Genomic DNA, 24,442 nt, shown 5'->3' on the forward strand with positions numbered 1-24,442 from the left:
TGAATAATCTATAATCTTAAATTAATAGTTATTTGCGGTTAAAAATTAAACTTCCCTGAATTATCTATTCAGACTTTAAAACTGTTTTAATTTCAGTTGCAGATGGTGGCTTTCACCCTTGATGTTTTTAACCGGACATTTTGAGGGCCTCGCTCAAGACAGGTTGCCCCAGTTTAGGCGAAGTCTTCAAATGAAAGATCCCTTGGCAGAGGGTCTGCGGGGACCCACCTCCCCAGTAAGGCAGGAGTCCGTCCACCCCGAGTCTCTGATTAATTCATCCAGGGGGCTCTGTGCGGCTGTTACACTGTGGGTCGGTGGGCGGGATAACCTGTTGCACTGAACTTAATTCCACTGGTTGGTTATGACTCTTGCGCGCTTATTTCAGTGGGGTCGAATGAACAGCGTATGATTGGCTTGGATAGCGAGAGAGAGAGAGAGAGAGAGAGAGATCGTTGCGGTTTTCGGAGCGAGGAAATACTGCCTCCTATCTGAGACAACAGCAACCCCAGTCTCAGACACAGCGTGTACCGGATGGATCTGCCAGCAACCGAGAGCTTGAACACACGGGAATGTTGGCAGTGGTGAACGATGGGCTTCGAAGAGGTGGCAAAACAGCTCTGGACATTTAAGAACTGCAGAACGGATCACTGTGTCTGAAATCTCGCTGCGTTAAAATGGGAATCGACCGGAGACACCGGGCGTCTCTCGCTCTTACTCTCAACTTTATCGCCCTGGTCTTCTGTGTCACCGCCTTCAGTACCAGCTACTGGTGTGAAGGGACCAGGAAAGTGGTGAAACCGTTCTGTAAAACCAACTTAAAGGAAAAGCAGAACAACTGTATCGAGTATAACAGTCCGGACAGTAACGACAGCAGCGTGGTCCAATACAGTTGGGAAACCGGCGATGATAAGTATGTGATCTGTTATTTCCACGCTGGCATCTGGTTCTCCTGCGAAGAAAACATCAGTGGACAAGGTAATTCGGTCACCAGCTACTTCTGATTGTTCCTCTTAACGTGCGCGCACACACGTGCGTAAACATGTAACATGTGTGTGTGTGTGAATATATATGTGCATTTCTGTACGCATGTATGTCGCCGTGAATCTATGTATTACTTTTTATCTGTACACCCTGCCATATATCTGTTTTGTTTTTCTGTGCATCGATATGTGTTTACACTTTGACTTTTTATCCACAATCATTGTCCGTTTATTTCAATCCGAGTATCTGCGTCCATTTTTCTCTATACATGTATACATCATGTGTGTAGAAAATCCAAATATATAAGTCTACAAATTTACGGATGAATGTATGCTCACATACTCAACAAAAAAACTAACAACATCTGACGTAACTCTATTCAAGAAGAAAATTCTCCCTGTGTGAAAGTTTGTCCAGGTTATTTGATGAGGTAGAATCATCCCACCTTCAGTGTTCTGACAGCTTGTAGGGCGTGTTTGTTTACATCTGGACCGTGACAGTAACCCAGGCTGGAGATGGTTGTCACGGCCCTTCAGAACTCCTAGACGCATAGACCAAGGAGTGCTGTGGAACTTCGAAGTGCTTTATTATTATCCTCGCCTCCTCTCTATATTTTAATCTTCATCTGTTTAAAGTGCCTGCGATTCACCTGCCCACGCTAATAGGTGTTCGGGGCAGGGGTGGGAGGGATGCGAAATTCGGATTTTTTTTGTTTCAAATGTGTTGGAAGGATCCAGAGAGCGCCCCAGGTGCGAAGAATGTATCAGGGACACTTGTGGAGGCAGCAGTGCTTGGTTTGGGACTGATAGGACCGGCGCTAGAGGAATGGACGAGAGGAATCTGCTTCGAAAGATGTCTCATTCACAATCAGTGCCCGCATCTTAAAAGACCTACTTCGGGGAGTTAATTTGTTTACATGAAGCCAATAGATGGGAGTTTGATTGCAATAAAAGCCCAACGCAACGCAATGATTTTTTTCAATATGTAAAAGAATTGGTGTTCAATCTTACTGTGTGCTTGCACAACTGTTACTCTTACATCCGAATTCTTACAAGGATAGGTAATTAGATATTTCAGTTTGTGCTCGACACTTGCCCCTGTTAATACCTTGTACTTCTATAAAGCTTTTGGTTTCAAGCTTTTTGAGTGAAGCAGCGACTCTCGAAATTTCTTGCTGCACGGTATCTAGCGATCTCCCACTCTAACTCCTCTGTCATTGATGAATGCCGTGAACTGTATGAAGCTGTTCTGCGTTTTGAAACGATTACTCTGCATCATGTTTAAAGGACATTATTTGTTTTATGTCGTTTCGCAGGGGAAAAATGCAGAAGTTTCATTCATCTGACGCCACCTGCTGAACGAGGTTAGTTTTTGGCGGATATCCAATGCCTTCCCAAAAGTTACAGCCTCGGTATTCTCAGAGTTGAGGGTCCTGTCATCCCTCTAGTTATTGTGACCTTTGCAAATGTCTCAATATTATGCCAAACTTTTACCCTCTAACGGCAGAGCATATCCAATTCCTTACAGACCCCTCCCGTTATAAAGGCAGTGGAAGCCATGGTCTCCATTTTGCATTGGGCATACACTCCAGAACTTCCAGTATTACTGCATCAAGATCCTGGAATTCTCTGCCTGATAGTTCTGTAGGAATGCTTTCATCACTCTGACCACAGGTAGACAGGGTGGTCATGATGGCGTTTGGCACGTTGGCCTTCATCAGTCAGGGCACTGAGCACAGGAGTTGGGACGTCATGTTGCAAATGTACGAGGTGTTGATGAAACCACACTTGGAGTGCTGTGCACAATTCTAGTCACCCAGCTAAAGGAAGGATGTCATTAAACTGGAAAGGGTGCGGTAAAGGATTTTACCTGGACTGGAGGGCTTGACTTATAAGGAGAGGCTGGGTAGACAGGGATTTTTTTTCCTTGAAGCATGGGACGCTGAGGGGTGAATTTATAGAGGTATGTAAAATCACAAGGGGCAGAGAACAGGTGGATGGTTTTATCCCCAGGGTAGAGAAGTCTAAAACTAGAGGACATAGATTTAAAGTGAGAGGGGAAAGATTTAACAGGGACCTAAGGGGAAGGTGGTAGGTGTATGGAACAAGCTGGCAGAGGAAGCTGTAGAGGCGAGTACAATTACAATGTTTAAAAGAGATTTAGACAGATACATGGATAGGAAAGGTTTAGAGGGAGATGGGCCAAACGCAGGCAAATGGGACGAGCTTGGATGGGCATCTTGTTTGGCATGGATGGGTTGCTTTGAAGGACCTGTTTCCGTGCTGTGTGACTCTATGACCACAATGATCCACAGAGCAGGCTTGCCACTACAGACTCCAGATTAACCAATACGCCAGCTTTTCCAGCAATGCCCACATCCCAGGATTGATCCTTTGAAAAAAAAATGACCTTGGAGTAATAATTGCCAGCATGAAATAGTACTCACTGGGAGCACAACCTTAAGAACCTTGGGCAGTATTGCCATGAGAGACACAAGTTGGTGATTAAGGGTTAGTTTCCAAATTCCTATGTGTTAGCATGCTATTGCTTGATACCTTCCTAAGACATTGCTTTGCACACTATTTTAGCAGAGATATTAAGTTTGTGTAAAATTAGCATTAATGTCTCCATTAAAAAACATACAGAAGAAATTCATTAAACATCGATGTGTTGACTCTTTACTCAGAATAAACTATTCTTCAAACTACTGTTATCCATTATTTTCCAATTGGGCCCTCTACAATAACCTCTGAAAACAGAGGATGTTCAATGTTTTACAACACCTCCCAAATCTGCAGCCTGCATTGTCTGAGAAACAATGGAAGCTCCACACCAAGTGTACAGATTTTGAAATGGCCTCCTTGTCCTTGAGCGGTCAGTCGAGATGGAATCAATTATACCGTCTTTCAGTTGTACAGAAGATAGTCAGAGCTCACTTGACCCTTGGAGCTGCTGTGAGTTGCACGTCTGGTGAACTTGCCAGAGAAATGATGTGACTCACCGTAATTGTTGGCTGGCTCTCTAAAGAGTTGGAGATGACTAGAAATCTATGAGTTCTTCTTCAGATACACTGGTGTCCCTATTCACCTGCTGTCATTGTCCTTCAGATGGAGCAGGTTGTAGGTTTAGGAGATGTAATTAAGACAAATATTGAACATCCTCAAGGATTGAACATCCTCTGTTTCTAGGTTATCAGGCTGACACAATTGTTATACTGAAAATGAACGGACAGCAATAATCAGCAGGATACTTTATGCTGAGTAAAGAGTTGCACATAGATGTTTAATGTATTTGTTTCTTCTTTATGCATTGTAGTGAAAGCAAAACTTGTTAGTTTTGCACAGACATTTTTTATAAAATCCATTTATATGCAGACTATTAAAATAATGTGTAAAGCAATATCTTAAGGAGACCTCATAATAGCATGCTAATATTCAGGTAATATTATTTGTTCAGATGTAACTTTGGACTGAGACCCTATTTGTTTTCTTGGGAAGTTGTATTCGAACAAGAGCAGAGCAAGGTTTTCTTGATGTCTTGGCAAAAAATAGTCAACCACTATAATAAACCATTTGGGCATTCATCTCATTAGAGTTTTTGAGAAGTTGGAGTGTGAAAATTGGTTGTTCAGAGTGATTGTGGGCCATGAGTGCTTCACTAGTGGTGAAGAACTTTGAGACACACTAAGGAAGTGAATATGCTGTATAACTGCAAACCCTTTTATTCTACCAGCAAATTACATTTTAGTCAAGCCAAAGGGACATCAAGCTCCATTGCCTTCCTGCAGACTGAGGTTACCTACTCCACCAGTCAATCAAAGCAATTTCAATGCACCACTTAAAAAAAGATAAACTGAAAGGATGTTGGTGATGCACGTCTTAGTCTGAAGTGGCTGCTTCGGTTTAAAGTGGCTGCTTTGGTTTGAAGGGGTATAAAGTGTTTCCAAACCAAGCAGCTCTTCTAGCTAAATGCTGAACAATAAATGTATTTGCAATAACTTGCAACTCACTTCAGATATGAGCTACAGTGTCTCTTTGGCAAATTCAGGAGTCATGTAGCTCACAAGCAGTCCCATGAGACAAATGAGATCTCACAACCTTCTACACAACTAAATTGAGAAAAAAATATTTCGCTAGTGGATGGTGTAAGTTTAGAACTCATAGTCTTCCAGTATGGAGGAGGCAGAAAGTTTTGCCACATTTAAAAAGTAGCAGAATGTACAATTGTAAAGCCATAACCTAAAGGACAATGAGTCAAGAATGTAGGATTTACCAAAAGTCCGTTTTCATCTGATCAAGACCTAAAGGACCAAATGGCCTCCTTCTGTGCTGTAGATCTGCATGGTTCTATGATTCTAACATACACTTGCAGTAAAAGGTAACAGATTTTATTTGGATGTGTCATTCTCCACAAAAATCATTCTGTCGTTATTACTAAATAGTAAAATGCATTTGTAAGAATTACACTGGTTATCCTTTCAATGTGGGTCATTTTAACAAAGGTGTAAATTTGTTCAAATGAAGTCAAAACAATCTGCAGTGAACCAATTGTGTACTATATAAACTGATTTTACAAATTCATTGCAAAAGATGCAGTAAGAATTCAGTGTGGATTTACCTCTGTTGGTTTAGACAAGTTCCCAGAGGCTATTCAAATGATTCCTACAGGATTAGATTTACCAATTGCCAGTAGCCCTGTAGTTTAACTACTTTATTTCAAATGTTCCTAGTGTTCATGTATCTACTTATATCTCCATCCCTTGACATTCCCATACGGTTGTCCAGGCATGATCTCTGATTAACATCATATTCCTGTTGATGCTGTTCTTTAGTCCTGACCTGCTTACTTCTTTTATCCCCTGAGTTTATGGTCAGTTCATATCTCATCCTGTCATCTCTTCCTCTTATCCAGTCTACGTAATGCCCAGGAGATCCACTGCTATGCTGTTTTTGGATATGGTCATCCTCAGTGTTAACCTTGGATATATCCTAGTGCTTACTGTGAGCTGCTTGTGAACTATCTGTTTCCCATTTCATCGAAACAGTAGCAGAGATGCACCATGATTAGTGAGCTGTCTTTATTTCTTTGCCGAGACTAGGGTAACTTGTTCATTTCTCTCTCTGCTTAAGGCAGAAGCAATCCACTGCTCTTGTGACACTTCCATTAATCCTGAAAACAATCCTTTTCCAAACCAACACTCCTTTGTTTATTTTTCTAATATTTACATAACCCATTGCTAACCTTTTCAAATCTTGCAATTAGTACACAAAGCAGGCCAACTGTAATCCCTTCCCTAATAGTTCCCAATTTATTAGTAGACGGCTGTTTTTACTGAACTCCTGCATGACTTTTCCCAACATTGGTTACCTTTGGACATCCAGCATCAAACCTGAAACTCTTCCTCTAGTGTTACCTGGAACTTGTAGACAGCTTGGCCTTGTGACTCAGCTGCATGTCACTATCCTCACCACCCAATCTCATCATCTCTCTCTGATTCACTTTCTGTTTCTTCTCTGGCTCCCTCATCTTGTCACACTGACATCTCAATCCATACCACACAGGCTCAGATCTCTGGATGTGATTTTGAATACAGTTGACCCTCACATTATGTCGTTCAGGTTATAGAAAGTCGCCCTTACAGAATTCACAATCACTACCCAAAAAGATATGAAATAAAATTCCCTCTTATGGAATTTATGTGAAAAAAGTAAGTAAATCAACTCCAAACTGTTTTTAAACTCTCATTTCTTGACGCATGTGCAGATGACATGGCTTCGCATTATAGAAAACCGCAATACAGATTGTTTTCTAGGAATGCACCCCCCCATTCCAATAATGCAGGGGTTGCTTGTACTTTATTCTTTAACGCAGGGTAGTGTAGCAGTTAGTGTAACGCTGTTACAGCGCCAGTGACCCGGGTTCAATTCCTGCTGCTGTCTGTAAGGAGTTTGTACATTCTCCCCGTGTCTGTGTGAGTTTCCTCTGGGTGCTCCGGTTTCCTCCCACATTCCAAAGACGTATGGGTTAAGAAGTTGTGGGCATGCTATGTTGGCACTGGAAGAGTGGTGACATTTGTGGGCTGCCCCCAGAACACTCTACGCAAAAAGATGTAATTCACTGTGTGTTTCAATGTACATGTGACCAATAAAGATAGCTTATCTTGTCTTACCTTATTATTCTTCATTAATTCAGCCCATATAACCAACACTATTTTGGCACAACTGATCTTTATTTTCTTATAGTCCTTGATATAATCACCAAATTGCTGTCTTTTCCCTGGCTCTTGTTTGAGAAAATTCTTCTTCACCACTTCCAAATTTATCCTTTCCACATGTTCAGATGTTTTCCTCAATGGGTCCCACACTGGGCACTCTCGAAGTACCATTCTTGGCTTCAAAGTGTTTCTGAACCTCAAACTCTCTCCATATCTGTAATTTTCACCAGCCCTCTCACCATCTGAAATCTTTGCACTCCTCCACTTCTGGCCTTCTATACATGTTCCATCTTTGGTGGTTGTGCCTTCATTGCCAAAGCCATAAGTTTCAAACCTTCCTGATTCAATCTTTCCAGCTCCATCCTCTCTCCTCTTTTCTGCCTCTTTAACCAGGCCTTCAGTTCTCTTTCCTGAGGTTCCCCAGCATGGTTTCTTATAAAATGTTGTTCTGTTAAGCTCCTGTGAAGTGCCAAGTGATGTTTATTATGTTATAGCTGCATTATAAATGCAAATTGTTGTTAACAGTGAACTATTTGTAGTCACCATGCTCTCAAAGCCTTTTTAATGCCATTACACTGTCCTCAAAATAATTAACTGAAAGACAATCAAATTCCAAAGCTATAACAGCTTTAAACATCACCCATTTTAGACAAAGTACTGCCTTCCTTTTTCTTGCAGTTTTTGTTTGTTTGTCTAAACTTAATTGGTTTTCAATGAAAGTATTGTCAGAGTCATAGAGTTAGACAGCACTGAAATATTCCCTTTGGCCTAACCCAACCAAATTATCTACCTGAGTTGTTCCCACTTGCCTGCGCTTGGCCCATATCCCTCTAAGCCTTTCCTATCCATGTACCTGTCCAAATGTCTTTTAAACACTGTAATTATATACATCTCTCCAACTTCCCCTGACAGTTTGTTCTACAAACCCACCACTCCCTGCGTGAAAAGGTTACACCTTTGGTCCCTTTTAAATCTCGCGCCCCCCCCACCCCCCAAATCTATTCCCTCTCAAGTTTTAGCCTCTGCTACTCTGGGAAAAAGACTGTGACCATGTACCCTATCCATGCCCCATGATTTTATATACTGTACCTCTGTAAGGTCACCCCTTAACCTCCTATGCTCCGGGGAAAAAGTCCCAGGATATCCAGCCTCTCTTTATAATTCAAGCACTCCAGTCCTGGTAAAATCCCTGTGAATATTTTCTGCAGCCTTTCCAGCTTAATGACTTCCTTTCTATAGCTGGATGAGCAGAACTCCACACAATATTCCAAGTGTGGTCTCACCAACAACTTGTCCAGCTGTAACATGATATCCCAACTCCTGTCGTCAGTGCTTTGACTGATGAAGGCAAGCATGTCTGCGCCTCTCCACCACCCTGTCTAACTGTGTTGCTGCTTTCAAGGAACTATATACCTGTACCCCTAGGTCTCTCTGTTCTACAATACCCTCCAGGGCCCTACCATGTACTGTGTAAGTTCTGCCCTGGTACAATTCACCAAGTGCAACACCTTGCACTTGTTCAAGTGAAATTCCATCTGCTATTTTTTGGCCCAATTTCCCAGTTGATCTAAATCCCTTTGTAAACTTAGATATAAAAATGAGTTATAAGTGATTTTTATAAATAATCAATGATCATTCCAGCCTTTTTACTTGTGGATCGCATGGCCATATACCATGAATCTTCAAGGATATATCTGATATCTATATGAATGTCCCATTAATTAGAATATAACTCAAAATACTGATTCCACAGACTTTGGTGTGTAATTATAAACTTATTTTCCATTCAGGTAGCATTGGAAAGACCCCCCTCTATTATTCAAGACTAGAATAATTAGACAGGCCAAACTAAAAGAAATATAGATTGCCTTGGCACTGATGGCCGGGTTATCAGTACAAGACCATTTGTGGACCTACCAGCCATTTTGTCTTAACTTACCAGATCAATACAGATTCATTTTACTACTACTTTAACACAGCCTTTAAATACCCTTTGTATTTCAACTCTGAACTTGCACTCCTTTATATTAATGTTAAATTTATCATTATAACTTTGCGTCTTTTGAAGGGATGTAAAAGGCTGTAGTGTTTATGATGGGAGGGTGAACTGGCATGGAAAAGCAATCTAATAATGGTTTACTCGGTTGTAACAAAGAAGGCATCAGTCTTACTAGAATCTTAACTTCCCTTGCCTATATCTCAAAGGGATCTGAGCAGATTCAGGACACAAAGTGAGGAAGACAAATGCTTCTGGAAGGTTCTTCCCACTGTCTTTGAATAGCTGTATGAATTTTCTGGTGCCAGCTTAAGTATGGTTTGGCTTTGTATGGTGAGCCTGAATTTCACACACTTCTCATATTTTGATTGAAATAAAACACAGCCCTGGGGATTGGCCCTAAATTTCCCATAATAATAGTTATAGACTAGACATTTCCGTTGGATGGTTCTAGGAATCTTACATATATTCATATATCTGTAACATTTTGCTATAAACAATGAACTGATTCATGCTGCTCACTCTCTGCCTCCCTCCTCCCCACACGCCATCATTTTCTAAAAGCTCCTCTTCCAGTATATGAGGCTTAGCTTGCTTGTGAAGGGTAAAATGCTTTAGCTGACAGTGACCTCACTCTCCCCTGCTGCTGAGGATGATTGAATGCTGTCCTCTCCTCGACACTTTCAGTGAATAAGACCACAAAGTTCTGCAGTGTTTAATCATGCTTAACAGTATCTCCGTCCAACATTGTGGTTAGATTCAGGCAATTCCTAGTTCACTGCAGTGAGACAGTGAAGGCTAGAAATACTTAGTCAAGTCTTGTTGCATTTTAGTAGCCATCCATTCTTTGCTGCAGGATGGTAAATTCCTTTCAAACTCATTCATGAATATCTGTTTGTTTCTTAAGCATTCAGAGTCCCTTTCTGTCACATTAGCATTATTGAAGTATCTGACTCTCTTAAAACCCCTCTGTTTCAGCTATACTTTAGCCACTTCATTTGGTTGTTATGTAAAGTCATGACAAATGCAATAACAGGAACACTTGGCTTTGCTTATTAACACAAGGATTGATATTTAATGAACTGCCTTGGTGCAAAGGAGACACAAGAGATTGCAGATGCTGGAATCTGGAGCAACAAACAAAATGCTGAGGGGTCAGGCAGCATCTGTGGAGGGAAATGATTGGTTAATGTTTCCCGTCACAACCCTCCATCTGATCCAGAATGAACGGTCTTGACCTTAAATGTCGACTGTCCGTTTCGCACAACAGATTCTGCCTGACCTGCTGAGTCCCTGTTTGTTGCCTTGGCACAAGGAAGCCATCCTTTAGACATTAAGGATAAGTGGGTAGGTTGTAAGGTGGTGTGCTCCCTCCGCAGTTTATGCTGGGTTTATGTATGAATGCTCCTTCTCCACTTTAAGCAGTCATAGGCCAAGGATTCCAAGGAATCAGTAAGAATGCTGCACTTTTTCAAAGAGGCTCTGAGCACATCCCAGGATCTTTTCCTCTGTCTGCTTGGTAATCTCTTTCCACAACAGAGCTTGGAATAGAGTGTCTGTTGAGCTAAATTAATGCAGTGTGTGTCATTGTGAATGACTAAATAATGACACGAGTTACGACACACAATTCTTCACAGATCATTTAGGCCGTCAGTAATTCATTAATACCCGAGAAAAGGTCAATGGTGGATACACTAAATTGAATTTTAGGAGTTAGCAAAAGAAACAAATAGCCTGAAAGCTCAAAGTGGTCAACAACAGGGAAAAGCTGAAGAATTGTGCTTAATCATCATGGCAATTAGATCACCTCAAAGATTGTGTTAATTACAGCAGTGTGTGATTCAGCATAATCGTGATAAAACAGGAGCCCTTACCATAAGTCAAATGCTCCTTCCACGCCATTTACTTCTCTATCCTTATTTCAGCAGAACACCTGCTGGGTGATTCATGACCACCTTATTCCTCTCCAGCACCCATAAATAATCTACCTCCACACTTGGGACTTGGGACCTGTAAGTAAGACATCCTGCAATATCCAATAATCAGCCTTGTTCAAAATCAGATCATTTCAAAATCTACTCAGATGTACACACTGTATAGGCCAAGACAGTTAATCACTTTTTCTTGCGATTTCAGCCACGGAACTGTCACTGAAGTTGACACAAATTGTGTGAATGACAACTCTATTTCTCTATAGGAAACTGGGTTTCTCCCCTGTACTTTTAATCTTAAGTGTTTTTTTCCTCATATTATCCTTATCTCCATGTTCTTCAACATTCCTACTTCATATCACAAAGTCCTTGAAGCTTGTCAGTAAGTATCCTCACTACTCCTTATAAGTTCTAATCACAACAGCCGAACATCTCTGGGATGCAGCAGATGGAGAAACAAAGTTCTGCAGATGCAGGAATCCAGGTGAAAAACACCATGATGCTGGAGGAACTCAGCAGGCCGGGCTGCATCCGTGGAGGAAAGCAGGCGGTCAACGTTTCGGGTCAGGACCCTTCTTCAGGACTGAAGATAGGAAAAGGGGAAGCCCAATATATAGGAGGGAAAAGCAGCGCAGTGATAGGTGGACAAAAGAGGGGAGGTGGGGTGGGCACAGGGTGGTGATAGGTAGATGCAGGTAAGAGATAGTGATAGGCAGGTGTGGGGGAGAAGGGGAGAGCAGATCCACTGGGGGATGGGTAAAAGGTAAGGAGGGAGAGGCTAGGAAAGGGAAGAAGAGAAGAAGCATGGTTGGGGGGGGGGACCTCTCCACGACTCCCTCATTCACTCCTCCTCCCCCACCCATTCTGCTCCTACCCTAGGAACTTTGCACTGCCCTCACCATAGGTGCAACACCTGCCTCTACACCACCTCCATCACCTCCAACCAGGGACCCAAACAGTCCTTTCAGGTGAGACAGAGATTACCCTGCACCTCCCTTAATATCATCTACTGCATTCGGTGCTCTGAGTGTGGCCTCCTCTACATCGGTGAGACCAAACACAGACTAGGTGACCATTTTGCAGAACACCTGCGCTCTGTCCGTAACCACGATCTGCATCTCCCCGTTGCCAGTCACTTCAACTCCCTCTCCCCCACTATCACAGATATGTCAGTCCTCGGCCTCCTCCACTTCCAGAAGAATTCCAAGCGCAAACTGGAGGAACAGCACCTCATTTTCCATCTTGGAACCTTGCAGCCTCATGGCATGAATATTGAATTCTCCCACTTTAGGTAATCCCCACCCCACTTCTGCACAAACACCCCCCCCCCCATACTTCTTCTCTTCTTCCCTTTCCTAGCCTCTTTTTTTTCTCTCTCTTCTTACCTTTTACCCATCCCCTGGTGGATCTGCTCTCCCCTCTTCCCCCGTACCTGCCTATCACTATCTCTTACCTGCACCTACCTATCACCTCCCTGTGCCCACCCTGCCTCCCCTCTTTTGTCCACCTATCACTGCTCTGCTTTTCCCTCCTATATATTGGGCTTCCCCTTTTCCTATCTTCAGTCCCGAAGAAGGGTCCTAACCCGAAACGTTGACCGCCTGCTTTTCCCCACGGATGCTGCCTGGCCTGCTGAGTTCCTCCAGCATCATCATGTTTTTCATGCAGCAGATGGAGCTCCCTGCTTTTCTTTGTTCCTAATAGACATACATAGAACATCAGACGTTAGAGCATAATAAAACATTCAGCCCATTATGACTCCTCTGCAGTTCATTAAGCTCGTGGCTGATCTTTTACCTGAGTGCCATTTTCCTGCACTAACCCCATATCTCTTGATTCCCTTCATGTCTATGAACCTGGTATCTTTGTCTTGAATATATTCAGCAATTGGGTCTTCATAGCTCTGTTGGGTAAATAATTCTGAAGATTCACTAACCTCTCAATGAAAAAAATTCTTCTCATCTCTGTCCTGAATGGCAGAAGAATGAAGGGATGATCTTATTGAAACATGTAAGGTCCTGAGAGGCCACAACAGTGTAGGTGCTGAGAAGTGTCCACTAATGGGAGAGTCTTGAATGGGGGGACGTAGTTACAAGATAAAGTGATGGTCCTTTAACACCGAGGGGCATAGGAACCTCTTGCAGAGGGTGATGTATCCCTGGAATTGTCTATCCCAAAGGGCTCTAGAGTGTAGATCATTGGAGGTAGATGATATTTTGGAGGTAGATATATTTTTGAAAGATCAGTGAATTGAGAGCTGCAGGACATTGGCAGAGGAGAGGAGAGGTAAGGCCTGGGGCAGATTAGAGGTGATCATATTGAATGGTGGGGCTGAGCGGTCTCCCCACACTCCTATTTTCCTGTGTGTATTCTTGTAACCCCTTATTCTTCAGTTTCATGTGTGCTGTCTGCCCATCTGAGTGCCCCCCCAAAAAAATATCATCCCAACAGACTCCCACCTAACCATCCCCTCAAACTCTTCCTTGACCATCTCTCAAGTCATCCCCTCCCCACTGACCGTGGCCACAGACAGATCCACGTCTCATCGTCTCTTTACTCTCCCTCAACCGTCTTTCAAACTATCGCCACGTCAACACACCTCCCTCAATGTCCCTCTCCATCCCTCAACCCACATTTTATTGCCACTAATATGTTTTCAACTACAGAAGAACTCCAAAAATGGAGGTCTGTGTTGGATTGGCTTTTGCTGGCCACTTCTTATGGGAAAGCGTCAAATGACAGAAAAAAAAGACACATTGAATCCTGAATGAAAGACGTTCAGTTTTTATTTTGGGTTCAGTTTGGAAATTCTATTTTTAATCAGAGTTTGACTAAACTGGGTATTTTTGGTTAGTAAATAAACATACAAGAGGTGCATCCTCTGTTGGTCTCCTTGATGTTCAATTAAAGCAAAAGCTCAATTAAAGCAGAATTATAATAATAATCACTACAGACAGGTTCAAGCTTTAGTTATTACTTTCTGCCTGTATTATCCCTCTTTCAGCATTTATCACTAACATGCCACCAACCAGCCAACCTTCAAGGACATTGCATTGATCAGTAATCTATATTAATACTACAAGGGCTACATGTGCATCTTAAAGCAAAATAAGTGAAAATGTAAATCCTGCACAGTCAGCCTTCTATCAAGGTCTTTATCAATGAAAGTAAACTTAACTTTCCAGGTAGTCCATCAGATGTGCTTTTTTAAGATCTGAGTTATTTAAAATCAAAATGTTCAAGCACAAAAATCAATATAACAGATGTTTCAATGATTGTAAAGCTTAACTGTTCCATGTTCTGCTCTAAAGAGAAAATTGCATCTTTCCCAGTTTACCCCACAGAAATGAATCCCTTATCCCCTGGTTCCATTCTGTTAAATCTCTTCCACATTTTCTCCGGAGCCTTCACTCTCTTCTTAAAATGCAGAGTTAGGAGAAGATGAGGCACTCCCTTCTTCAAAGTTCAGCACAATGTTCCCAGCCAGCGCATTGTAAAAATTTAACATTACTTCCTTGGTTTTATATTCCATGTCTCGATTAATAAGGTCAAGGATGTCTTTTTAAAAGCTTGCTCTTTCACCTTCAATATGAGTAATGTGCATACACCCCAAGGCATCTGTGTTCTTGTCTCTGCCAACTTCATCAGCCTTAGACCATCTGAAGTCTTTTGCTCTTTTCACTAGATGCAACAATTTCATGTTCTGTTTCAATAGTCTGAGGTACAACACAGTGGTTTTATCCCTGGAGATTTACTTCAGCATGACTCATTACTTTCAGAAGAGGGTGAGAGAAAATGGAAATAATTTCAAAGAACATCTTTAGCATAATTACAGCAAGCATAGGATAACACATAAGCATACATTGATAAGGTAGTGACGTTTCTTTTACAAAGAGAAGTTGGCCTGGCAGATTCACAAAATCTCGGTTGACACTTCAGTGCTACATAGAGGATGCCGGGTTGTCAGTGTCACCTTTCAGTTGAGACTTTAATTACTGAGGATCCATCTGACTGTTCAGATGGATACAAAAGACTCTGTGAAACTGTTCAAGCAGGAGTAGAAGAGGAGGAAACTGTCATGGTTTTCTGGACATCATTTATCCTCTGATGAATGCAATCAATATAAGTTAATTGGTCACATCTCATTACTGTTTGTGGGATATTGCTGTGTACAAATTAGCCACTGCACTTCCCTGAATAACAGCAGTGACTTTACATACAAGTTATTCAATGGTTAAGAAATATTTTAGGATATCCTGTTGATCTGAACGACTGGAACTCCCAACACATGGAACAACGTTAAATGTACTTGGTTACTTTGGCAACAGGTGCATCCTTCCAAATCACTGTACAATGGTCATGTGCACAGGACATGTTCAGACACATCTGCAAATGTAGCTTGTTTTACCATCACCTGCACAAAGTTCTAATGCACTTCCGGAGCTCAGCAGTGGTGCAAGCCTCAGGCACCAGGATGTTGAGGTCGACTCTGATGTTAGTAGAAGTACGAAGTCAACCAGGGCCACAACCAAGGAGTCCGAAGCTCCAGCTGCCACCACACAGACCCCACCCTGCTGATATCCTCAGGTCCCTTACTAGTCATCTCCCTGACACCTCGTCTCACAAGCCTCTCCTCATGTCCCCATCCCCCCCAAATCATCCCAACAGACTCCCACTAAACAACCCCCCAAGCTCTTCCTTGACCATTCCTTTGACCTCAGTCAATTATCCTGACAGGCCCTTACCTCATCTTCTCCTAACTCTTCTCCTCCATCTTTCAACATCAATCACCTCCCCACATCAACACACCTTTCCCACTGCCGCTATCCATCCCTCAAACCACACCCCTATTATCTCCCTAAATGAATTACCAAATCATCATGGCAGGTGCTCACCTCATCATCCCCCAAACTCCCCTTCCCCCCCCCACCATCTCTCAGATCACTCTACCCCCATTGTCCTGACTTACTTCCCAAACTATTTCCATAGACTCTACCATCAAACACCCCCTCCTAATCTCGTTGGCCACACCATCCTCCCAATCATCTCTCTGCCCCCAACCCCATCATCTCCCTGATCTCCATTTTCAATTATCTTTCTGAGTGACCCCCCCCCCCAGTCACCTTCCAACTTACATTCATCCTGAATGGCTTCTTGATGGGTCCTTAGTCTGTAGCCCACCCCTTCGTCCAATCACCAAAGGGCCTTGTGAGTGACAAAGTATCATCAGGACATAGGAACCTTCTACAAAAAAGGTGCAAGGTGCCCATGTGGTGTCATCGTTACATGCATTGTAAAATCTATTATTTCCAGATTCTTGGATAGATGGAACTACAGCCCAGGAGAACAATTCCGTATACAATGTCAATGATCACTCCCTGGTGAAGACTAGTTCCTTCTTCATGGATGAAGAACTGAAAGACAACGCCTGGCACCCTGTTAACACAGGGGTACAGCAGTACAACATGCCAACATGTAGGCAGGGGCCCATGACCAGCCTACCTCCCTGTACACACTGCCAAGAGGCAGGGTGTGAAACAGTAAGAAATTGGTAGAGCAGAGTTTTTACACTGAACCAATTCAAGCTAAATATCGATGCGACATGCCTCATTTTAACAGGAGGCAGTCTCACACCTCCTTGACTTCTCTGCAACTTCCCTATTTCTACACTTGATGCTAAGTCATCTCTCTCAGAATTCCTGGTCTCATTGGCTCTTTGATGATTTAAAATTATTTTTCCTTAGCTTTCAGAGGGGTGGTGCCTGCTTGTGTAACGTGGTTTTGTGTGACACTGCGTTCTCTGACCAGGATTCTCTGGACTGCATTGGATGACCCAATGAACATTGTATTTTCCAATTTCAGGTAACCCACACCCCCGGGGCTCTCCTCCCACACACACACACACACACACACACACACACACACACACACACACACACACACACACACACACACACACACACACACACACACAAAAGTGTCCACCCAGATTTCTTCTGCCTTTCTTCATCTCTCCCATCCCCTCCCCCACCTGCTTCCACTTATCACTGTCTAGCCTCTGCCCCTACCCCTCCATCCCTTTCCCAGTGCTATATACTGCCAATCTTTCCTGTTCCCTCTCAGTCCTGATGCAGGTTCTGGGCCTGAAATGTCAATTTACACCTTTTGCCTCCATAGATGCTACTTGACACACTGAGTTCTTCCAGCGTTCTAATCTTTGTTCTGGATTCCAACATTTGCAGTCTCTTCTGTCTTCTTGGTATTGGTATCGGTATTGGTATTGGTTTATTATTGTTACTTGTACCGAGGTACAGTGAAAAACTTGACTTGCATACCGATCGTACAGGTCAATTCATTACACAGTGCAGTTACATTGAGTTAGTACAGTAGTACAGGTAAAAACAGTAACAGTACAGAGTAAAGTCTCACAGCTACAGAGGAAGTGCAGTGCAATAATGTGCAAGGTCACAACAAGGTAGATCGTGATGTCTTGAATGATCCAGTGCTAGCTTCACCTCTCGGATGGATAATACCAGTCCAGCTGTGGTAGAATTGTAAAAGTAAAGGCTTTGCATATGGAGCAGCATCTGTATTCTATGAAATTTCTCCTCAACGTTCCCCAAACCTGTCAAATGGAAGGGCCAATATATTTTTTCTTTCCTGTGTCTCCCTCTTGAATGCATTAACTTATTGCTGGTGAAAACTCTGTTTCCTGACCTAAGTGTCAAGTATCAACCTTAACCCCTGATTGTGGGAACTATTCAACTGTGAGTGTTGTGAAAATTCTCTTTCCTCCTTCATCCAGTGAGCAGGCATTTGTGTCTTGAGGAGATCAATGGATATCTAACCAGGATCAAGGACCTTGGTTGCTTTACTGCTCACTAACTAGCGATAGTGTGCATTGCCTTTATTACTGCCCTAACTGAGATCAGCTAACTCAGTAGATGCCGTGAATCAAAGTTAGTCTCCATGTCTCAGTTACCGCATGGGATTAATTACCTGAACTGCTCATCTTCCAGATTATTTGGAAACTGCTGACCTGTTGCTCTCAATACATAGACAGCAACTGAAAGTTTGAGAAGAGAGAGGAGAAAAATTTTAATTGGGATAACTGAGATTTCCTTTAGGCTTCTGTTTGTTGGATCTTCCACTCCTCAGGCAATGAGCCTCCTGCACTTTATATTCCAAGATGGTCTCCCTTTTAAGTACTTACTAGGCCTGCCCTGCTTTACTCGACAATCAGAAGGAACGTGACAAAAAAATGCAAATTCATTGATCGCCTGTACAAAATAATATTCATGTTTACAATTGTCTGATGTGAAAATGTAGGAATCTAAATAGAACAAGATAAGATAAGCTATCTTTATTAGTCACATGTACATTGAAACACACAGTAAAATACACCTCTTTGCGTAGAGTGTTCTGGGAGCAGCCCGCAAGTGTTGCCAAGCTTCCGGTGCCAACATAGCATACCCACAACTTTCTAACCCCTACGTCTTTGGAATGTGGGAGGAAACCAGAGCACCCGGAGGAAACCCACGCAGACACGGGGAGAACATACAAACTCCTTACAGACAGCAGCCGGATTTGAACCCAGGTCGCTGGCGCTGTAAAGCGTCATGCTAACTGCTATATTACCGTGCAGTTTAAAGCTGTTCACATTTGGAGTCAACATTGTGGAGTGAATGCATGTGTGCAAGTTCTTTACCCGATGTTAGACATAGTTTTTTTTAAGAATGCTTATCATCGAGCCTGACCACTTTTCTCCAAGGCACCAAATAAAAAGAAGTGTGACTGGAACTTGACAACAATAAAAGCAAAACACTATGTAGTCTAAAATATTATCAGTGTGACCTAGAAATAGCAGGTCGTAACAAATAATTCACGCACAGATTGTTATTTTCCTATCAAACATATTTGCTGATAAAACTAAGAGAGGACCTAGTGCTGAGGGGGTGGATTGATGCCATCTGTGTTGGAGAGCTGAATTAACATGGACAGCACCCTGTGTTAATGCACGAAACTCTTTAATGTCAGTTCAGCTTCTCAACACAGCTGGCTCTGGGAGACCTGTCCAAAACCAAGTATAAAAGCAGAAAAGGCTGCAAGCACACAGCAGGTCAGGCGGCATCTGTGGAGGGAGAAGCAGAGTTGACCTTTCACCTCCATGGCGCTTTGTCAGAACTGGGAAAGATAGAAAATGTTGGCTTTAAGCTGGAAAGAGGATGGGAGGGGACAATGGAATATCTGTGAGGCCAGGGTGCCTCCACCCTCTCTCCTCCCATTTCTGACAAACAGTCTTTTACGTGAAACTTTAGCTCTGTATGTCTTCCCACAGATACTGCCTGGCTTTTTGAGTGTTACCAGCATCTTCTGCTACTGCGTCAGCTTTCCGGCATCTGCACTTGTTTTGATTTTCACTTACTGTCCAAAACCAAGTTTCCCAATAATCTCACAGCATTGGCTTCAGATAAATGGATCCTAAGTATGATAAACAAACGATAAACAAGAATAGGATTAGCTGCTTGTAAGAACTCTCTTATTAAAGAGAGCATTAGTACAGTGCTGCAGCTAATAGAGCTATTGCCTCACAGCTCCACAGACCTGGGTTCGATCCTGGCCTCGGGTGCTATCTGTGTGGAGTTTGGACGTACTCCCTGTGACTGTATGGGTTTTTTTCGTGGACCATGATTTCCTTCTAAAGATGTGCAGGTTGTTAGGTTAAAATGCTGCAGTAAATTGCCCCTAGTGTGTGGGTGAGTGGTAGAATCTGGCGGGAGTTAATGGAGATGTGGGAAGAATAAAAAGTGTGATTAATGGTCAGCAATGACATGATGAGCCAAAGGGTCTGTTTCTGTATTGTGTATCTCTATGATTCTGGACCTTTTGCTGAATCTGAAACTTTAATGAAAGTTCAAGGTGGATGTGCAGATCTATGATTTGAACTATTTCACAGTGAAGTCATGTTTCCCAAAGCAAGTGCATCCCCACTGAGGTAAATTAGACTCAAAATGATATCACAGTTCACTCTGGCAGTGGGAATGAATGAGTTGCTGATACGATGGCAATTTCCAGGTTGTGGTAAGCATCTTCACCATGAGCTTGAAGTCAGACTCTGTTTGCAATTAAAGCTTCAGTTCCTCGTGCTTTTGCTGCTCAGTTTGGTCCAGGTTCCATCATCCGCAGATGCTGGAATCTGGAGCACCATACACAAAATGCTGGAGGAACTCCGCAGGCCAGGCAGCATCTATATGGAGGGAAATGATGAAAGGTCTTGACCTGAGACGTCGACTGTTTATTTCCCTTCATAGATGCTGCCTGACCTGCTGAGTTCCTCCAGTATTTTGTGTGTGTTGCTCCATCATCCAGGGAGTGCTTTTCCCCGATCAAGTAAAAAAATCCTTAGATTGCTGTCTTTTCTGAGTTGTAAAGCTCAGGGTCATGCATTGTGGAGATTGTGATTGCCTAATTTTCATCTCTGATTATTGGTCCTGGGTTTAGCAAACACTCAATGCATGCATCAAGCTGATTATTTAGTACTTACCAACAGTGTGTCCGGATGCACGTAAATGCTGGAAGATCCCATTGTGTTCCTGGAATGTGACCCTGCCCTGCACACTGGCAGCTGTGAGGTCTTGCAGTGGATAATGCATGTGCTGAAACTGACAAGGTGCAAAGTCACACAGGGGCACCCAACAATGCTATAGTTGTACCTTAGAACCATTGAACCATAGAACAATACAGCACAATACAGGCCCTTCGGCCCACCATGTTGTGCTGACCTTCAAACCACACCTAAGACTATCTAACCCCTTCTTCCCACATATCCCTCTATCTTAAATTCCTCCATATGCTTATCTAACAATCTCGTGAACTTGTCCAATGTATCAGCCTCCACCACCACCCCAGGCAGCGCATTCCATGCACCAACCACTCTCTGCGTGGAAAACCTCCCTCTGACGTCTCCCCTGAACTTCCCACCCATTACATTGTCCTCTTGTTTTGAGCATTGGTGCCCTGGGAAAGAGGCGCTGGCTGTCCACTCTATCTATTCCTCTCAATATCTTGTACACCTCTATCATGTCTCCCCTCATCCTCCTTCTCTCCAATGAGAACAGCCCTAGCTCCCTTAGTCTCTCCTCATAATCCATACTCTCTAATCCAGGCAGCGTCCTGGTAAATCTCCTCTGCACCCTTTCCAATGCCTCCACATCCTTCCTATAATGAGGTGACCAGAACTGGACACAGTACTCTAAGTGTGGCCTAACCAGAATTTTGTAAAGCTGCATCATCACTTCTTGGCTCTTAAACTTGATCCCCCGACTTATGAAAGCTAACATCCCATAAGCTTTCTTAACTACCCTATGTACCTGTGAGGTGACTTTCAGTGATCTGTGAATATGAACCCCCAGATCCCTCTGCTCCTCCACACTGCCCAGAATCCTGCCATTCACCTTGTACTCCGCCTTGGAGTTTGTCCTTCCAAAGTGTACCACCTCACACTTCTCTGGATTGAACTCCATCTGGCACTTGTCAGCCCAGCTCTGCATCCTATCAATATCCCTCTGCAAGCTTCAACAGCCCTCCCACACTATCCACAACACCACCGATCTCTGTGTCATCTGCAAACTTGCTAATCGAGCCTTCCACCCCCTGATCTAAGTCGTTAATAAATATCACAAAAAGTAGAGATCCCAGAACCAATCCCTTGCAATTGAAGTTTGCGAGTTTTTTTGCAGGGAATTTTTAACAACAATGTTATAGTCACATGTAATTCCTATGTGAATGAATTTCTGTGCTTTCATGTTATCTTAGGTTATTTTTCCCCAGTGATTTTCCTTCTATCTCTTCTCAAAGACAATGAGTTATGTTGCTGTATGATTTGACAGGTACCATCCCCTCAGCAGAATGATCATTATGTAGGACATTAGCTGAGGCAGTTCATGGTGATGGTTTATAGGAGGGCACCACAGTCAAGGTCAACCCACATCTAATAAAACGCCTAGAAATAATCATCAGATCAGACATCATCTGTGGAGAGAGAAACAATTAACATCTCATCAAATTTCACCAGTAGCTTTCCCCTGGATTTAACAACTTTGCTATTGGAAGAAAGCTTTACAATCATAAATCACAGATTGTTCCTTTGCTTAGTCGCTCAAACCACTTCTAGTTAGCAGCTGTTGTTAATCTGATGGTTCCTTACACTGCAGCTACATTTATTTCTTTCATTGATCTGTTTCTCTAGGCGTCCTCTGGTTGTCCATTGTGGCTGAAATCCTTTATATTCTCTTGCTGGTTGTTGGCCTCAGCCTCATGTGTATAGAGATCTGCCACTATACAAATGTGATCGATGGGTTAAAGCTGAACGCCTTTGCTGCTATCTTTACAGTTCTATCAGGTAATGGTTATTTAATTATTCTGTATTTGTCCCTTGGGAAACACTGGGTTTGGTATATATTTTATTTGTGTTCTGAGTTTGAAGTTTTGCATGGTTTTGGACAAAGTAAAGCAGCATTATTAAGTTATTACTCTGAATATGTTGCTCATGTTTTAAGTGTTTAGAAGGTTTCACAACAAGTTAACTACTCAATGAGACTGTGTATCAAAGCTCACCCTACAAAGGAACTTGTAAAATTGAAAAGAAAGGATATACATAGTCTGGATACCAAGACATAAATTTAAATGCCTAATAGGTAAACAGGATATAGAGCAGTGGGATAATGTGTAAGGCTTGTGCTTTTAAAGAGACTCTCCATGAAACCTGGTAACAGAACCTGATTGCAACCTGATAATGGAATGCTCAGAATTGATGCATGAATGGGGATACTTATGCAGATTTGAGCTACCAATGGAAATATATGATAAACTGGTTAATAAAATTATTCCTAACATTGCAATCATAAACCACTTCAGGCTACAGGTATTTTATTGATTGTTGGCTCATTTTAGTACAATAAGTGATTCCAAATCGGTGAAACAAAATGTGAAAAACTCCAGATGCTGAAAATCTGAAATACAAATGGACAATGATTCTGCAGATTATTCCAGCTTCTGCCCTCTTCCTTTCCAGTCCTGATGAAGGGTCTCTACCCGAAACATCGACTGTTTATTTCCCTCCACAGATGCTGCCTGACCTGCTGAGTTCCTCCAGCATTTTGTATATTAAGTGAGTGGGCAAGGGTCTGGCAGATTGAGTACAACGTTGGTAAATGCGGGGTCATCCACTTTGGAAGGAAAATAGAAGATCATATTATTATTTAAATGGTGAAAGATTGCAACATGCTGTTGTGCAGGGGGACTTGGAAGTGCTTGTGCATGAATTACAAAAGATTAATAGGATATCAAGAAGTTTTCTGCCTTGGAAGCTGTTGAGGGGGATGACCTGCAGGGGCCTAGCTGCAGTAACCAGGTCTCTGGCACTGGGAATGGTACTGCTGCTCAGAAGGGAAGGGTGGGAAAGAGACATGCGGTAGTGGTAGGGGACTCGATAGTCAGGGAAACAGACAGGAGGTTCTGTGGCAGTGAGCATGAATCCCAGATGGTATGTTGCCTCCCAGGTGCCAGGGTCCAGGATGTCACTGATCGGGTCCACAGGATTCTTGAGCGGGAGGGAGAGCAGCCAGAAGTTGTGGTCCATGTTGGCACCAACGACATAGGTAGGAAGGGGGATGAGGTCCTGAAGAGTGAGTTCAGGGAGCTAGGCAGAAAATTGAGGAACAGGACCTCAAGGGTAGCAGTCTCGGGATGGCTGCCAGTGCCACGCGATAGTGAAGGCAGGAATAGGAGGAGGTGGCAGATAAATGCGTGGCTGAGAAGCTGGTGCAGGAGGGAGGGTTTTAGATTTCTGGATCATTGGGATCTCTTCTCGGGAAGGTGGGACCTGTACAGAGAGGACGGGTTACACCCGAACCAGAAGGGGGCCAATATCCTTGCGGCGAGATTTGCTAGGGTGGTTCGGGAGGGTTTAAACTAGTTTGTGAGAGGGAAGGGAACCGGAGGAGTAGGTCAGAGGAAGAAGGGGATGGGGAAAAGTTAGATCAAACAGGTAGAGAGGCTTTGGGGAAGGAGAAGCAGAATACAGGCTATAAAAGTAGTAAGGTAGATGGACTGAAGTGCATTTACTTAAATGCAAAAGTGTCAGGAATAAGGGCGATGAACTGAGGGCTTGGATATGGGGGACTATGATATCGTGGCTATTACTGAGACGTGGCTGACGTCAGGAGAGGAGTGGATATTGAATATTCCTGGTTTTCAGTGTTTTAAGAGGGATAGGGAAGGGGGGAGAAGAGGAGGAGGGGTGGCGATACTGGTCAGAGA

General features: G+C 43.0%; 1 protein-coding gene across 1 annotated transcript in view; it reads left to right on the forward strand.

Moving 5' to 3' along the window:
• Window positions 1-518: 518 nt before the first annotated feature.
• The window catches only part of gsg1l2b (gsg1-like 2b), a 125,204-nt gene continuing 101,280 nt past the window's right edge, over window positions 519-24,442 (forward strand). The window contains exons 1-3 of the mRNA XM_052033010.1: window positions 519-975; window positions 2,297-2,344; window positions 22,371-22,523. Coding sequence (XP_051888970.1) covers window positions 675-975; window positions 2,297-2,344; window positions 22,371-22,523 — 502 coding nt within the window. The 5' untranslated portion in view covers window positions 519-674. The remainder of the gene's footprint in view (window positions 976-2,296; window positions 2,345-22,370; window positions 22,524-24,442) is intronic.

The sequence above is a fragment of the Pristis pectinata genome, chromosome 18, assembly GCF_009764475.1.
Source record: "Pristis pectinata isolate sPriPec2 chromosome 18, sPriPec2.1.pri, whole genome shotgun sequence".
In the NCBI taxonomy this organism is placed as follows: domain Eukaryota; kingdom Metazoa; phylum Chordata; class Chondrichthyes; order Rhinopristiformes; family Pristidae; genus Pristis; species Pristis pectinata.